The 18741-nt window shown below is 38.1% G+C and overlaps 2 protein-coding genes and 1 pseudogene across 2 annotated transcripts; all 3 read right to left on the minus strand.

Moving 5' to 3' along the window:
* Window positions 1–5946: 5946 nt before the first annotated feature.
* Window positions 5947–6867, minus strand: LOC100754080 (vomeronasal type-1 receptor 4-like). Its single transcript, XM_027398662.2, has one exon. It carries the CDS (start codon window positions 6865–6867, stop codon window positions 5947–5949), a length of 921 nt encoding a protein of 306 aa, XP_027254463.1.
* An 8219-nt stretch (window positions 6868–15086) lies between these two features.
* Window positions 15087–15872, minus strand: LOC100753185 (annotated as a pseudogene).
* Window positions 15873–17501: 1629 nt separating this feature from the next.
* LOC100752886 (vomeronasal type-1 receptor 4) lies at window positions 17502–18483 on the minus strand. Its single transcript, XM_027398698.2, has one exon. The coding sequence runs from the start codon at window positions 18420–18422 to the stop codon at window positions 17502–17504; it is 921 nt and encodes a 306-aa protein (XP_027254499.1). The 5' UTR covers window positions 18423–18483.
* Between the last annotated feature and the right edge of the window lie 258 nt (window positions 18484–18741).

The following is an 18741-nucleotide window of genomic DNA, read 5'->3' on the forward strand; positions in this document are numbered from 1 at the left end:
GAGAAAAGAGTTCCATAACCTGCGTTAGTGTAGAGGAGGACCTGCGTTGGTGCAGATTTGAGAGGTGGATGGAAAAGAGTGGAGACATTTTTATAAATGAATGCTATCTAACACAGCGCAAAGAAACAGCTGCATGTTTCCACCATATATTGACTATAAATAGATAATAATCTATAAATAATATATAAGGGAAGAATATCCAGTGTTACGTCACTCAGCAGTAGAAATATGAAACACAAGTCTAGGAAACAGTAGCTCTTGATAAACATGTGAATGCAACATGTCTTTACTATCATATTACTTCACACAATTTCCCATATGAGAGGCTTGAGTATGTAGTACACATATACATTTTCATGTAGAATATCTACCATTTATGGACTAGATGTACCTTCATAGATAATATTTGAAACTTACACCCAATGAATGACTTGAAAGGAAAGAAACACAAACCATACTCACCTGTCCTTAACTTTGCAGTTATTGATGGATTTTTGCACAGTGCAATCCTATGTAGCCATTTAAATGAAATCAGGAATACACTCACAGCACTCAAATGCACTTAAATCCAGTTTAAAATGTAAGAGACATTGCACTAAGATTCAAGTTACACATGAAAGCAGTGTTCTAGTCTTTCATAGCTTAGCAGAGACAAGAACATATCTATAATAATTTCCACTCCTGCCAATGAACCAAATAGAACTCTAGCATTGATGCAATGATTTAAATCAAAAGGAATCTAGTTAGTGAAATCTTTATCTGTTGTGCACGTGCATTTTTCAGATGGGATCTTCTTCAGTAATGCATGCTTACTTGGAATGTATAACAATCTTCCTGCCTTGATTCATGGATTCCTAGGATTCACAAATCAAGCCAGCTTTCAGTTTCTTAGTCAATGTGGGACCTAGGGAGGTGATTTTCATTTATCATCTGTGACAATATAAACAAATACACAAATTCAAAGACATATCTGTTTTAATACAAGGGATGCCAACATCTTGAAGACAATGTGCATCAGTGGAATGCACTCTGTGTTGGAGAATCCTGCATAAAGACTGGAACCCAGAGTCACCGCAGAAAAAGAAGGGATGATGCAAACAAAAGAGAAAATATGCGGGATTTCATCTTCACCGTGAGCCCAAGAGTTGCCAATGGAGAGACTTAATCTGTTACACTTTGTGACTTACCATAATAAAGGCCTATCCTCAGTCTCCAAAATTCAAATAAAAATCTGGAGGTGGGAACCCAGAGTGATAATCCAAACACTAGTTAAGTGTCAGAGTCTGCTAGATCTCTGGGCCAGGCTCACAAGAAGTCATAATATTCCCTGGAAATTTCAGATGACTGAGAAGCATGGTCTTAAACGGAACAAGATAAAAAAAATATTGGAGGAACTACAATTGAGGTTTTGCTCTGACTCCAAAGTTTCACATAAGTCCATGTTCAACTAAACATAAGAGAGCTTCTACACACAGTTACAAGGGCTTATGTACACAGTAAGACATTGAGTTATAAATAATTACCTTTTAAGAGTTTTATTTGCTACTACCTTTGTCTTGTCAAACTATTTGTAATAAGACAAGACTCTTGAAATACTTCTATATAAATCATACACATGGATATAATGTATAAACTGTGAAATCTTATGAGTTATACACATAGAAGACCAAGGAGTACATATGGTATAAGTTGTAGATTTAAGCTCTAGCCTGATAATTATAAGACTCTAAATTCTGGAGACTTCAGCAAGGATGAGACTGCTGTGAACAAAGAATATAAAAGAAAACACAGAGGGAAAAACCAGAAATTTTATGTATGCATGGCAATAATTTTTCAGGACTGACATTGACATTGCCACCTAAACTTTCACAGGGTACTACGAAAGTGAAGATGGAAAACTGTGAGTGCTAGGAAGACTAAGGTCCTGACCAAGCACTGAAACCTTTCGCCTAGGAGTCCAGATCCTGACTCTTTCCTAGGATTGAATGATTTTCTTACATCCATTTCTACAGCCTATTTAGAAAAACTAAGTCATATTCCAAAATTTGTGATTGTCATGCTGCAAATTAATCTGTGATTCATGTGCACAATTAATGGAAACCTGAATGATGTAATTAAGAAAATCCTGAACCGCCTTTGAAGTCAGGTATTTTTAAGTTTCCCATTGTCAACTGGTAGCCTGAGAGAGTATTTTGTTACACTTTTGCTACATCAAGACTTAGCATAAGTTTAGGGAAATAGTCTTCTCCTTGTTTACTTGTCTTACAACCCAGAAAGTCTCCCTATTACTGACTGAATCTCTAAAGTTCTCTTTTTACCATGCATCAATTTTAAGAGTTGTACTCTTACTAGACTTAACTTCTTTGCTTTCTTTGCTTTGAAGATAAAAACAATATGCTCACCTGACTTTTCCCTCTGCAGAACTTTCAAGCACAATATGCAGCTAACAACATGATAACTTAATACTTAATACTACAGATGAGAGAGGTAGTCCAATCCTAATATATAGGTTCACAACCCTGTCTTTCTAATTCTTTAAAATGTACCCCCCCTGATGACAATGTATTGAAATATATGAGACTGTGGGAACCATTCTTTTTCAACCTTCGATACCCTGTGAATAGAAATATTTACACAAAGTGAATTCTGATTAACACAAATAGAGAAAAAGAGAATTGTTGTTTACATTACACTAACAGTGGGGTTAGAACAATTTCTCTGGAAATACATTTTGAGCTTCCCCTTATGGCTGTTAGCAGATATGTCAAGCTGTAAACAGGATGCTTGCATTGACTCCTGAGAGAAGACAATTTGGGATGGGTTGGGCATGAAAACAGCAGAGCTAACTCCTGACTGTGGTTTCCCTTGGCTCCTTAGCCAGAGAAAGTTCTGGATTTCTTCCCATGTTCATAATCCTGGATCCTGGCAGCATAAGGCAGTGTATATCACTCAGACCATATCAACACAGTAATATAGCAAGTGTGTGGTTGGTTAACAGTGATATCCCATTCTGAATGGAATATTCTAGACATAGTGATACTTACAGGACATGTATTTTGATATGTCATTATAATCCTTCTATTTTGTTACAAAATGGTTGTGCTAATCTCTCACCTATCCAGTTGTATAATGTCTTATTCATATTATGTTTGAATAGTAAAAATCATAGTATATATGAGGTTCTACTTTGTCCTTGGTGTCACTCATCTATTATGATTTTTTAATATATTCCTACTGGAAGATGAGGGTCTAGTAAGTTTCTCTGCAATGTAAAACAGTCACAAGTTCCAGCCCTTTGAGATCAGCTTAAGGACCTTTTTCTTTGGCTACTCTTTTAAAATCATTATTTTCTACCATGTAGAAGAGATTCTATTTTAAAAATGTATTCTACCCACAAATCAACTGTACAAATGGTCTATATTCAACACGGAATACCTTTCTCTTACCATCCCATCTTCATATCCTTCAGATGTTATTACTTAACAGGATTTTATTTCATTTTATTTTACAACAGTGTCACAACTGTATGGGTAAATGCAATAGTGTGCACTGCAATGTAAATTAACTGGCTGTCTCAAGGAAGAGACTCATTTTAAAGACATACAGTGACTATAACCTAGAAACAATTATGCCCCAATATCTAGAAGACTGAGGATTTATCAAACTACCTTATTTGAAACTGCAGCTTTAATTATTTTTCTTGTTGAACATTTGATATTATTCTACAAATCTTTAACACAACTTGATTGGAAGTATAAGATTCTTAAAAAAGAGGTGTTGAATATTTGTGGAAGAATTCCCAGCAAAAACTGCCTGATGAGAACTGTTCCTTTTCTCCAAAATCTTCCATCCTAGCAGAGTGGAGTGGGCAAAGTGGAGACATGAGGTTAAGGATTCCTTCCATTAGGGTCCCTGAGAAAAACAGTGCTATAAAGATAAAGTGCAGGAATACTGTCATAACCCTTGCCTTGGGAGAGATGGGAAACTTATTACCTTTAGTGTTAAAAATCATTTTGTCCTTAACTCTAGAGATGGGCATAGATACTATCTTCCACTGATCTTGCTTATACAAAAAATGAAGTAGACAGGAGAATATGCATATAAACAATAGCAGGAATGATAGGATCAACTCAATTTATTGTTGGTATCAGCTTGTACTGCTCCATAGCATTGTGCTTTCTTCTGACAGTGTTTTTAATGCTTATACTGCTAAGATCTGCTGGTTGCACAGGCCTGTGGGGATACATACAGGTGAAAACTGGTGTTCATCAAGCTGGCACACCAGATGAGTGATTCTGTGATGGAGAGTTCCACCTGGAAATGCCTTAGGGTCGATGGCTGTGGATAACTGTTTGTCTCTGTCTATAATTTCACTCATGAGTCACTTCATCTCTTCCCTAAGAATATCTTTCGGTGTATTCCCACTGCTTGTATGTTTATTTCATGAAAATGTTCCATCTATTGTCCTTACCTATATCTGTAAATGGTCAGCTTCAGCTATATAATTTTAATGAATACCAATAATATTCATCAAATACTCAGTACTCAGTCTCAATACTCAGGCTGATATAGAATTCTCAGTCACAAAGACAAACACAGCCTTTTACACAGAGAGCAATTTTAGACTCCAGAACAAATACAAAGCAGGCTAGTGGCCCCTGGCGATTAATATCTCGTTGGTCCTAGAGACAAAAACATAAGACCGTTTTCTAGGAGTTTTGCTGATTCAAGGTCAAGATAGAAGCAATTTTAGTAGACATAATTTCCTCAGTAATTGAATTGTTTACTGTCTTGGAATGTTTACCAACTTAGGCTGTGTGCATGGCCACAAGTTACTCACTGGGTGGTCACTGTGACATGGCTAGCTTAAGAAAAGCTATGTGATTCATCTTGTTTAATAAGAATGGGTCAGGCATGGAAAATGTAACTTTTAATTTTCCAGAGTTCTGCTGTGAGAGGAGCAGTGGTGAGGAGGCTGGTGTTTTGAGTTTGTGGACAGCTGCTGGAATAAGCACTGTGCAGAATGTGAGTGAAATGTGTGTGTGTGTGTGTGTGTGTGTGTGTGTGTGTGTGTGTGTGTGTGTGTGTGTGTGGGCGCTCACTGAGAGAGGATGAACAAGAACAATGAGAGAAGTGTGAGGGAGTGAGTGGGTGTAAGAATGAGTGAATGATGGTAAAGTGTGTGTGTGTATGAGAGAGAGAGAGAGAGAGAGAGAGAGAGAGAGAGAGCTTTAGCTACAAAGAGGAGCTGTGACTTGGAACTGTGTAAAGTGCTGTATAGTGAGAGAGGTATGTAAAAGAAATATATAGTTATTGCTGTGTGGATATTTGTAATTGTGTGGAGTCTAGGGAATTGAAGCTGTATAGAACAGAGATGTAGAAAAGAAACGTATGTTAAAAAAAGATGTTTAGCCATGTGAAAATAGAAACGTGTGTGTAGAACTCACATATGCCGTGTAGGAGATGGATGTATGGATGCAACATGTAGCTATATATAAACAATGGACTGGGTGGAGACAGAATCTCAGAGAGCATTTTAAAGATGAAATAAAGAGAAACTTACCCTCAGAATGCAAGTGTTTCCTTAATTACCCCTCAGATAGAAAAATCTACCCCTCAAGCCATTCATGGATTTTTTTGCATACCCTGGGTGCTGGAGGCTGAGCCCCAACTAGCAATTATATACTACACTTCATGAATGAGTTTTAATTCATTCAGGTGTTTCAAGCAACAGTGCTAATGATTTATATCAATGAAACACATCTTCTGCAGGACAGGTCAATAGGTCTTAGTCTCTTCTGATATGATCACAGAGGTGCCAGTATGAACAAAATGAAGCCCAAACACACTTTACATAAGAAAGACAAGTGTTTTCTCTACTAATTTGTATGTTGATATTTGAAGGAGATTAATGATTAGATAAAAATCTTTTTTCCTATGATACAATTATGTGATATTTTGGTTCCTCATGCAGAAAAAGTGGAATTTGAATAAAGTTGAGGTATGACTCACAATAAAAGGTCCTAAGGTGGGAAAGCACATAGAAATGACAGCTGTGATGTTCATTAGCCACCATCCACTGTTATATACAAGAGCATTCCAACCCTGTAAGATGGAGGAGAGAGCATAAAAACCTAGAAAAGTGAACACCAGGACAACAATGCTCCGGGAGGCTCTGGACACAGGGGATGTAATATTTGAAACATGAGTACTTCGGATATGTTGAACTCTTTGCTTGTGCCTGTACAAAGTGATAACCATGGCTCCACCCATCCAGGCAATGATGACAGAAAGCAAAATTTCAGGGAATACACAGAAAGCCATATACAATGAACCTCTGACTGCATTATATCCTGGAGTGGAGCAATGTATCAAATTTTGTTTAAGTGTCATGTTTTTGCTGCTTTCCGTTGCATATGTATGCACAGGGTAAATCATATTTATTCCCATGCACAGAACCCAGCAGAGGGAAATGGAGAGTCCAATATACTTTGCAGCTTTTATTTTCAGATCCTTCCAACGGGAGACACTGGGACTGATGGTGATGGCCTGAAAGACACTCAAAACACAGATGGTGCCAATGGACATGTTCCTGCCAAGTCTTTCAATATACAAAAGAAATTTGCAGCCAATATCACTGGTAAACCATTTCATCTCAAAAGCATGTGTTATCTCTAGCACTCCTTTAGAAAGAATGATTAAGGAATTGGCTGTGAACAGGTGTGTGAGAATCAAATCCTTGGTCATTAACTTCTGTGCAGTGCAGTAGTGAAGGAGGTAGTAGGAAAGAAAAGAGACATTCCCCAGAATTCCAAATGTGCTCTGAAATAAGAACACTATTCCTATTGCCACACCCCTGAAGTCCATTCTTTCATTTAGAGCTGCTTAATTATACAAAGTATTGCAAAATTCCCTTGGTTAAGAAAAGTGATTAAATGAAATTTCCATATCTGTGACATGGGTGTGCCAGAATAGTGGGCTTCAGATCGAAAAGTCAGTATATACCACACACCAAGTCATTGCCTCAAATAATATTTATTTTGGCAAGAATCATAACACTTTGTAGGACTGCTAAAGTATTCACATGTGCACAGTCTGTAAGGAATCCACAGAATGGGAATATCTGTGCTTTCATTGGATCTAATATCTGGCTCATGACGCCAGGGCAGATGTCAAGCAGGATACAGCAAGTATGTGTAATCACTGGGACAAGCAGGCATCTTACAGAATGGAAGCATTGATCATATTGTAGCCAATATTTGGGGATCATGGAAGTATCTGCATTACTGGAAAGAATAGAAATTTATATGTCAATCTAAGGCTTTGCCTTCAAAGTTCACAATTCATTCCTAAAAGATAGCATCTGACTTTAGATTCCCCCACACTTTCTTTAACAGCTGCTACTCAGATGATATTTTCCTTTGCAGCAGTGTAAATCACTGACCATGGAATTCATAAATTTCATATGCAGTGAAATACCAATAAAATAGGAAGAATAGCAGTTTTTCATTGTGAGCACATTTAGGCAAAGCACAACACACTACGGCAGTTACCTAGTTTGTAATAGGCCAAAATAGATATGAACTCATCTTCCCACACTCCCCACCCAGTAATACAGCAGAACACTATTATGAGTGACAAAGTTTTGGATTCACATGGGTAAATTGCAATTTGATATTTCTATTCTTTTGGTGTAGAGCTTTAGTAAGGGACTTACCATATAATGTATGATGTCCAGGACCTTTCAACCAATCTCCAAATAAGTCTCTGGGTCCACAGTTGTATCGTTTATCGTTAATTTTTGTTTGCTTGATGTATATTGAATTTACTTGTGAAGTCCACTGAGAAGGCTATTTATGTGTTCTACATGGATTTTTGTTTGTTTCTTTGTTCTTGTTGTTGTTAAAATATCACCTATCACAAAACATGAGGAGATTGTTTGAAGAATTGTTGAGATGTTATTGATATGAATTGGGATTATCTACGTGACAAACGTCGTGTAAATACTGAAACATATCATGACATAATCATGAAAGATCCATGGATATAATTGTTATACAAATTGTGACTTCATTATGATGCTCACTGGAATGGCATCCAGAGCCTTTTTATACTTTTTTTTTTTGGTAGTACAAAGGCCTTTGCAACCATAGATCTCCAGGGAAACTAGGAACACTAAGAAAACAGGTATGCATTTTTAATTGTAAACATGTGAAACATATTCTTCTATCCAGAAAGCTGGAAATTGGAGGGGATTAATAACCTGGTGATCTACATTATCAGTTGAACCATGCTTTACAACCAGAACCAGAGATACCTCATAATCTGACAACTTACATTATCTGTACATCCAGAGGCTCCCCCAAGTGTCCACAACAAGAACCAAGAAGAGCTAATAGAACAAACAACCTCTATGCCATCTGTATGACTGTCACCAGGCAGATCCTAACTAAGGTCCCTGAGCTAATGCAGTCAGAATGTCTCCAGAACCCAGCTTCTGGAAAGAAATGACATGTACCATGTGTTTCAATCCAATTACATTTTCTTCTGCACCTGGGGCTGTATTACACCAGGAAATGTTATCTGAAATCATACTGGTTTGAATAAACTGGAAATAAACCATCTGATATCAGTCTTCCCAAGGTTTGATCCAGAATGGATAAGTCATTCTAAAAGGAGATGTCATTCTCAGCTGCTTTCCTATCACCACTTGCATTGAGACCTGAAGATATTCTGTCATTGATTGATGCCTCATAAATTTTATAATGTTTGATAATAAAATCAAACAAGGGAGAATATTCCCCAGAATAAAAGGTCGGACCAAATACAATTTAAAATGCAATATATTTGGGAGTTTCTTAGGTTTACCTTCCTGGAGTATTTGTCTGGAAACACTGACATGACAATAGTGACAATCCTTGAGGATAGAAATGAATGTTTACAGTCACAAAAAATACTCCAACACATGAGCTTTGAGTCAACTGAAATCAGTGGTTAAGTGGAAATAGCAGTCCACTTGAAAGTCAGCTGGAAGGAACATAAACTGTACTCACTGTAGGAAATGAAGAGACAATGGGAAGTGTGAGAACTGCCTGGATCAAAATAGAAATTGCCGCATCCATGGTTATGATATCTGGAGTCAGTCCTTCAGATTTCAGTGTCTAACACTTGCTTCCAATGACATGGGATTATTTACAAGGACACAGAGTGTGGCCACATTGGTCACAACAACTGAAAACATATTCTCACTGATAAGTAATTACTAAAGATTTCACTGAGCTCAGAGTCTTCCCGGAGTTAAATTGCAATCTGCAAACAGAGTTGCAACTAGAAATTACTGCATAAACTTGTTCATTTCGAAAATAACTATTTGGGGGAGGCAACGGCATTATCTTCATTGTTGGGATAAGACCTGAGGAAAAGCTTAGAAAATGACTCACCAGGTTTAAAAGCTTATGGCATGGAGAACACTTAGAATGTGAACATCTACAGGCTGCTTATACGTCACATCAATTTGTGCCTCACAAGACTATGACATCAGCATACAATTGAAGTTTGGCTTCTTTTCATAATTGGAAATTGTAAACAAATACACAAATATACTGGAATTATATTAAAATATCAAGTTCAAATTATAGTTCAGTCAAACATAAACTGCCTGTGGTCAAGTGAGAGAATTAAGGCATGACCGGCTCACTATCCATTTTGGCATCAAAAATGTTTCTGAGAGACCACACACTACTACCTATCAAATCAAATATTGACCTACATTACACTGACACTCGCTTATTGTGTAGGAAAATGATGTTCAGTAACAATGTGTCATCAAGACTACCAGGTCGAGGAGACAGATCTTGTGCTTATGAGTTTACACTGTACTTGTAAGAACCTTAGTCCTACCTACACAAGTAATAAAACAAAGTAATGTGACAAAACAGATATTCCTGATGCTCCTATTCCAGCTATCTGAGAACAATCAGAGTGTTAAGAGTTACCATAAAATACAAACAAAAATATAAATAAAATAAAAATCTGAGCTAAAACAGCTGAGTTTCTCCTCTGACTACACACCGAAAGATACATAAGATACTCAACAGGGAGACATATGCTAATGACCATAACCAGATACATACACATAAACACAAACACACAGACACATGATCACACAAACACATGAATATTCAGATACTTGCACATAAAATCCTCTGTATCACACATATACACTCACTACCTCAACTAAGACACTCACATACTCTCTTTTCATCACACAAATTCACAAATACAAAGGGAACTAACTAAAAACCACATATGTACCTTCACAGAGCACAGATACACACAGAGGAAATTTCATTATGACTTTCAAGTTAAAGGCTTATTTGTTATTAATTCCGTGATCAAGTCAAGAAATTGATAACTTATCAAGATTTTAGAAACACAGTGAATTAAAATACATTCAGACAGTATCATCTGAACACAATGAAATGCCATACGCTGTAGTAATTTAATTTAAAAAGACAACTTACGGTATTGGTGGAGCTCTGTGGTGGCATCCTTTTCTATCAGGTTCAATTTTCTCCATTGCCTCAATATCCTGCAATGAAAATTGGAAAACACATCCTGATATTGTAGTCTCATAAGACTGTTACTAAACCAAAAGAAATAAGAACATCCATTTGTCCTTGATGAGGGGTGTGCAAGAATCATAATTACAATATCAGTTTGCACACAACTTTCTGTTCCAAAGTTCAAGAGAGAAAGCAGCAGGCACTCATGACCACAGACTCGGGGAAAACACAGCTCATGCCAAAGACCTATATGTAGTGCTGCCTAGAAACAAGTTTTACACCACAAGCAGGTACACACTCAGTAGTTTTCCAGGGTTAAATGATTACTATTGTACCAATAAAATCTATGTTATTCACATGAATCTCTTATACCAGAATCTATGATTGTCATAATGAAATATGTTAGTCTTTGATTCATGTGAATGGTTGGTAAATGACAAATTCAGTGAAAATAGCTATCTATAATGCTTTAACACCTTCAAATTCAGATTTCATTATCACTTATGATATTTATTAATCACCTGACAATTTGTTGGGTTATACAGGAGAGATGAAGGAGTTTTTTAATGGGGAGGAATGTTTCCTTAGTTGCTTCTTACAGCACAGAAAGTCTTCCCTCCGCTTGAATGAAATTTCACTTCATCTGGTTCTGCCTCAGAAATATTTTTGCAGACATGAACACTTAGGATATCCACCTTCATCACTGGCTCTGCTTCTTATAGGGCTCACCAAAAGCTCATATGAATCATTTAGACTGAATTTCCTTCTCCTGTGCAGCTGCTGACATCCTGAAATCCAGTCCTGGGTGACAGGTATGCAAGCACAGCTCTGAGATAAATGTCTGAGGCTCTGTGACCTCACCTCCCTTCTGAACTGCAGTTTTCATTTCAACAACAATGCCTATGACAGCTCTCTCTCTGAGAAAATCACCATAGCTGATTAAAAGTTTCTTCTATGTGTCCTCAAAGAGAAGGTTTTTGCATTCTCATGACAGGTAAAAGACAATAGTAACAGGGGTTGTAAGCAATGTCAAAGTTTCATGTGTGAGAATTTGCAAAGAGGTTTTGATGTTTCCTTGACTCAAGCTTTCTCTGAGTTCTCATATACAAAAAGAAATGGATAATTAATTATCAGATCTCTGTTTTGCCTTATTTTACAGCACTCACCAGAACAGACTTAGCCAGTAACTCAAGAATACCTACTGAACTGTCTACAAAAGGAATACTCTATGTCACAATCTTCACTAGAAATCATCACAATCTTTCTAAACTGCTTACAAGCTAACACCAAATAATGATTTGCAAATACAGTAGGATAATTTACAAATAACACCCATCATTGACACAACTCCTCAAAACAGTGTTATGTGTCATAGAATTTATTTGTACTATTATTCACAAATCAAATCCATAGTTTTCATTAAGTATTCTGTAAGTTCGGGCTATCTTCTCAACATAAAAGCACTGAGTGGATTCTGGAATCTCCCAGCATATATTTGCTGAGGAAAAGCAGAGCTACCAATTTTGGCAGTCAGTGAAGAAACTGAAAAACTATAGGTATGATATTTACTATCTGTTGAGAAAGGATCCTTCTTTGAGGGACTTAGGACAATAGAGACAGAGATTTACAGATCATAAAAGACAACATTACTTCTGGTCTACTTGTAATTCTTCAGTTCCTAGAACTTGCTTAGATATGATAATTAAATTCAATAACATACAAAATAAAAAACTCTTCTCCTCATGGTCAAGTTTTATTAGGTGGAAGATATTGTGATTAGTATGAAAATTACTCCTAATATCATTAGTATTTGGAATACTTGGTGCCCAATATTTTAGGAAGGAGTGGAATGCTGAGGCTTGGTGGAGAAAATGTTTATTGGAAAGGGATTTGACATTAAAGTCTTTGACACTTACTGCGCGCACTCTGCTTTATGTTGATTATAATATTTGATCACCTCACTTACCATAGGTTCACTCCTCTTCTGTCATGACAGACTTGTGTTCCTTTGAATCTCCACCATGATAAACAGTCAATGTGGACTCTAAAATACAAATAAACTCTCCCTTCTGTTTGCGGTTTCAAGTCATGGTATCTCATCACAGCAAAAATAAGTTACTCATGTATCATAGAGTGGTGCTGTGAAGATTCTGTTTGACTTTTGGAGGAGGACAATGTGGAAGAGTGTGGATACTTGTAAATTAAAACAACTGAATGCTACCAGAAGCTCATAATGAGATGTTATATTTTAAGCTAAGAAAACTTTCCTGATGAGAGTAATGTGAACTCTGGAGGCTAGCTCAAGAGTTTTATGAATGAATAAAAACATTTAACAGTAATCATGATAACAATTTTTGTGATTTTTGTCAAAGAATATATTTGTTTTTCTGACTAATATCTGATAATTTACATAATTAAGCAGAATTTAGGTGTGATGAAATTATTTCTTTGCCAAAATATCTAAGACAATATAACAATTACTTATGTAATGTGAAGTATAATTGGTGTTAATAATAATAACTCAGATTCACATGCAGGGATTAATGCTGAACAATCAGAGAGGCAGAGAAGCCCGCCACTGGATCTTACCTATACTGAATTCTCAGAACACAGGAGCGATCCTGTCCCTACAAAATCTCAGACTGAATGCCCTGAGCTCCTGTCTCCTACCACCTTATATTCCTCTCTCCTCCTAGGCCCATCACTGCTTTCTCCACCTCCCTAGAGCTGTGATTAGAGTCATGTGATTCCCAAGTACTGGTTTAAAGGTGTGAGCCAGGTGACTCTGTTTCTCTCTTAGAGTGGATCATTCTCATGTAGCACTGGGTGGCCTCAAACTTACAGAGATCTGCCTGCCTCTGCCTCCCGAATGCTGGAATTAAATGTGTGTGCCAACATTACCTGGACTCTATGAGAAAACTGTGGCTAGCTCCACACTCTGTTCTTCAGTTTTATTTGTTAAAGCACAAACAAGACAACAATACAGCTTAGATTTCAGGGAATGAAATGGTAAGGCCTGTGGTCCTACTTTCTACACTAAATAATTGCTTCAGCTTGTTAAATATGGTGCTACTGTAGTTTATGGTGGTGAGGGTCTTTGGCAAAACAGATGTCATCTAAGCATTTACCCACATACAAACACAAAACAAACACACAACAAACTTGGTGATTGAGTTCATGGAACCAATCTGATGGCATGATAAAATAAAGTTCTGGAAACATTGTGAAGGAATATATCAGACAGAAGAGTTCAATTCTTAGACCTGTCTGCTGGGGACAACCTCTGTCTCTTACCTTTTGTCAGATAAAAAGAGATCTTCCAGGTCTTATATTACAGACTTGCATTTTAGATCTCTATTTTTTATGTGTCTTAGCTGTGTCACATTTTCTCATAAATGTCACTTTTGTACCTAGTACTACATTTGAAAGATCCACACACATTCTTGTGTACTATACAGGAAAACCACTGTGCATGTCACAGCCAAGAAGACCAACACGAGTAGGAAGAAACAATTAAGGCTTTATTAAAAATAAGTGACAAGGTGAGATGAGTGAGCTCAGCAAATATTAGAATAGTAATATTCCATATTTTTTGGTTTTTCTTTTTTTTTGGAAGGTCTGGGTGTCATTAATTGACAGCAGCTTACATTGTGTTTTCTTCCCTTGATCGCTTCCTTCGCAGCACCGGCCCACAGCCCTTGGGAAGAAAGGGCAATCTTTTAGAGCGAGCGGGAAGGCAGATACACGTGTCCTTGGCAGGTGTGCTGAGCCCCGGCAGGATGCAATCCTTCAAGCTGGAATCCCATTGGGTATTTTAGAGGACCAATGTGGGGAGTGGAAAGGAAGTCTTCAATGGACTCACATCTCAGTCCAGACCTCTCGTACTATTCCAAGTCCATCCCTGTTTGAGGACTCTGGTGGGGGCAGCATAATTAGGCCCACCTACCTTGATGGGCAGATTCTTCAGTCCATGCCCTGTTCACACACACCTGCTTCCGCTGGTCACAGTTAACGGGAACGGGCCTTAGAGTTAAGATGGACCACTTTCTCTGGCCCTCCCCAGCTGCGTCTGTGTAGGTTCAAATGGCTGGAAAATTGAGGGCCTGCCTGTTTAGTTCAACTGTGTTTGCCACTGTCCTCAAATCTTCCACATATGACAGGATGGAGGCTATAGGTCTACTTAGGTGCCAGCTGTGCTACCATACAACATACACAGTGCCCTGCCTTTCTTCTGCCAATTGTCAGTGCCGAGGGTGGAAGGCCAGGCTCCAAAAGGCTCAAAGCCAGGCTGCGTAAGCACTTGGAAATTCTGGATTTGAAAGTGAGTTAAAAAAAACAAAAGTGGAACAACAAAAGCTTCATTTGATAATTTGAGATCTGAAGTGATGTGGCTTTTATTTCCTTCATGTTAAGCCAATCATGAAATTTCACAGTGATTTCTGGGGCGGGGCAGAAGGAAAGTATTCAGAAGGATCGAGGCCACAGCCTGGTTAGCCTGACAAGGTACAAGCAGGGGAGGACTCACTGGGGAAGCTGCAGGAGAACCGACTGCCCTGCTGGCTGGTAGGTGATGTTTCGAAAGCGCGAGAACTGGTAAGCAATGTCCTCGGCGGCTTCCAGCTTGCTCAGCTCAATCAGGCCATCACCTGCGGTGGCCAGGGAGTTGGCAATCAGCTCGGCTGCCTTGGAGTCACCCTTTGCAGAGATTAGGGCTGCCTTCTGCTGCTGCTCAGCCTTTTCCACCACAAATCTGGCCCTCTCCGCTTCCTGCTGAGCCATCTGTTTGGCTTCCACTGGTTCTGTGAACTCCTTCCGAAGGTCAGACGTGTCAGGGACACGTCATCCAGGATGAGCCCAAACGTCGCTGCTCTCTCTGTGAGGTCATCGCTCACCTGCCTGGAGAAAAACTCTTTGCTGGGTGATCAATTCTCCAGCACCAAAGAGAGCCACCAGTGACTTGAGGATCTCTGTGGTGATGGATGGCAGCACCCGCTCATCAGTGATGACTGGTACATTCTGTGGTCGTGAGCCGCAGTCAAAGATAGTAGGTGTCTGTACCCAAGGGATGAGAAAGTGAGTCCCTTCCCCTACCACAATGTCCTGTACTCCACGAAATCTGTCAAAGATGACAGCTCTGTGCCCAGCATCCACATTATATAAGGCAGAGTTCACCGTGCCTCCTGCAACTGCTAAAGTCAGGCCGAACTTTCCGATGGACTCAAACCCTTTGCAGCCATGAATCCTTCTGTTGCACCCACTCACACCTGCTTTCTCACACTGACCTACATGAATTCCCCAGACTCGCATACTCCATATTTTTTTGGTTTTTCGAGACGGGGTTTCTCTGTGGCTTTGGAGGCTAAACTGGAACTAGCTCTTGTAGACCAGGCTGGTCTCAGACTCACAGAGATCCACCTGCCTCTGCCTCCCAAGTGCTGGGATTAAAGGTGAGCGCCACCGCCGGCCGGCAATCTTCCGTATTTAAAAAAGAGCATTGTTCAGAGTTGATTTATGCGAACATAAGAAAGATTACCTGTATTATACCATTTGTAATTCCACTAATAATAATCAAGCACGTGCATGGCTCCCAATTAAACTAATATCACATCTTTGACTCAGTCATAATATTCACATGAGAAGAAATCACTAGGCTTCAGTGGGAGTATGCTCCTATTTGTCTTTAAGAATTTTGGCATAAATGATACGTGTTATGCACAAGTATCGAAGATCCCCAATTCCTTTATTTGGGGGGAGGAGGCTATAAGGTTGTATAGCAGGCTTGGAAAGAATTGGAAAAAGTGTGAGGGCCCATGGTGTAAATACTCAAAAATTAAATGTAACAATTAGGTTCAGAAAAGAAAAAAGAATCCAATATGTAACCCTTAATGAGCACTACTTAATATTTCTGCACATGAGATGTGATTATACATGGCAGAACACCATGTTGCAATCATCTCCACTTTGCTGCTATAAGTATCCCAACCCCTAGAGAGTACCTTGGAAAGACAACTCTATCACAAATTTTATTATTCTTTTCAACCCCTTGAGATTTTCATACAAAGTATTTTGATCACATTCATCGTCTCTCCACCAAAATTCTCAGATTCATCCCTATCCTATTAACCAAACTACAAGTTATTTTATTTGTAAAGCTGTCATATACATTTTTCTGTTAGCCTAGTATTACTGAGTGTAGGACGAATCCCTGAATGCCCTCAACCTACAGGACAGAAGCACTTTTAGGAAATTGGCACTCCCCTTCTCCTAACCGTTATCAAATGCCAATTGTACTTCATGGAGAGATTGGACTTAATGTCTGCATACTCCCTGCCTGTACTACTGGGATATTTTCTGACTTGAACGTGTCTGTGTATGCTGCCATAGAGTAACTGTGAGTTCAAATTTATGACTGCATGGTACTTAAGACATAAACTATGGAAACCAGCATATATTTCCTTTGAACTTACATCCCAACTATGTTAGCTTTCCTACTGCTACAAGGGGCTATACTCTCTACTGGAGGAAAACAGTAATCAATATCACCCAGCAAACAATAAACACAGCTGTAGAAAAGATTGGCCTGTCAAGATAGTCTCACATATATGGCATAAGTAACCAGCCAAATTATAATAGTATATAACAGTTAATTGAGTGTCCATAGCTATAATAGGTAATGTGGCTAAGAACCTGTGGCTACCCTGGCTTTTTACTATAATGGAGAGTATACCACTGTTATTCTGTGAAATGATCTTACAGATAAAATAATGTATATCATTATTAAATTCATATTTTATATGTAAAATTATCAATAAGTAAGATGATAAAATGATAATTTACTACACTGATATATTTACAGACATGAGTGTATAAAATTTTATATATATATATATATATATATAAAACAATAAAATATTACAATTTACAAAATTAATATGATTAATTCCTTTTGATATTTCTCAAACAGAAAAAGTAAAATCTGGAAATAATGGAATCATGTCTCACCACAAAGGGACATAAAGTAGGAAAACAAGTAGAAACCATGGTTGTGATATTCCTTAGCCACGAATTGGAATTACGTGAAAGAGCGATGTAGCCTTGTAAAAAGGAGGAGATGGAATAGAAAGCTAGAAAGGTGCAAACCAAGGCCAGGATGTTCTGTGTGGCTCTGGATTCAGGGGAAATTCTGGTGGACGAATGAGTGCTGAGGATGTACTGAACCCTCTTCTTGTGTCCATAGAGTATGACAATCATGGAGACGCTGGAACATACAATGAGTGTAGAAAATAAGACTTCAGGAAATACCCAAAATGCTGTGAACAGTGAATCTACTATTTTGTTTCGACTGAGAGAGTCACAAATTTCAAAATCTCTCATTTTTGTCTTATTTTCGCCGTTACTCTTCATAGATGTGTACATGGGAAAAACCATATTTACTATCATGTACAGGATCCAGAGGAAGGAAATGGAAAGGTGAACATATTTTGTTAATTTGGTTTTAAGGTCTTTACAATAGGAGACATGAGGGCTGATGGTGATGACCTGGAAGACACTCAAGAGAAAGATGGATGTGATGGACAGGCTCCTGCCAAGTCTGTGAACGTAGAAAATGAGTTTGCATTCAACATCATTGAAGAACCTTTTCCACTTAAAAGCTCTCATTAACTGGGGTACTCCTCTAGAGAGAATGATTAAGGAATTTGCTGTGAACACATGTATAAGAATTAAGTCTACAGTCTTTAATGTGTGTTCAGTGTAGTAAATGAGTAGATAGTGACAAAGAAAAGATAAATTTCCCAGAATTCCTAATGTACTCTGAAGTGAGATCACTATTCCTATAGTCAAGTTTCTGGAGTCCATTCTTCCAATAAGCACTTTTTTTACCAGTATATAACATAATAACAATTATGTCTCTGAGCCAAATTATACATTGAAAATTTCTATCCTTTTATGCATGTGGAGAACAATAACTTGAGTTCAGTTTGCAAACGCAGTGTGTGTAATTAACAAGACTGTCTCAAAGCAAATACTTTGCAATCAGTAATAACTCTCAGGGAAATTGTTGAATTTATAATTGTCCATATTTATGGAGTGAATTTCTAGTACATCTCCACATTTCTTAAAGACGTCAGCATTTAAAAATAGCACCATATTTCAATGAGGAAGCAATCGCCAGTTG

Source organism: Cricetulus griseus, chromosome 9, assembly GCF_003668045.3.
Source record: "Cricetulus griseus strain 17A/GY chromosome 9, alternate assembly CriGri-PICRH-1.0, whole genome shotgun sequence".
NCBI lineage: Eukaryota > Metazoa > Chordata > Mammalia > Rodentia > Cricetidae > Cricetulus > Cricetulus griseus.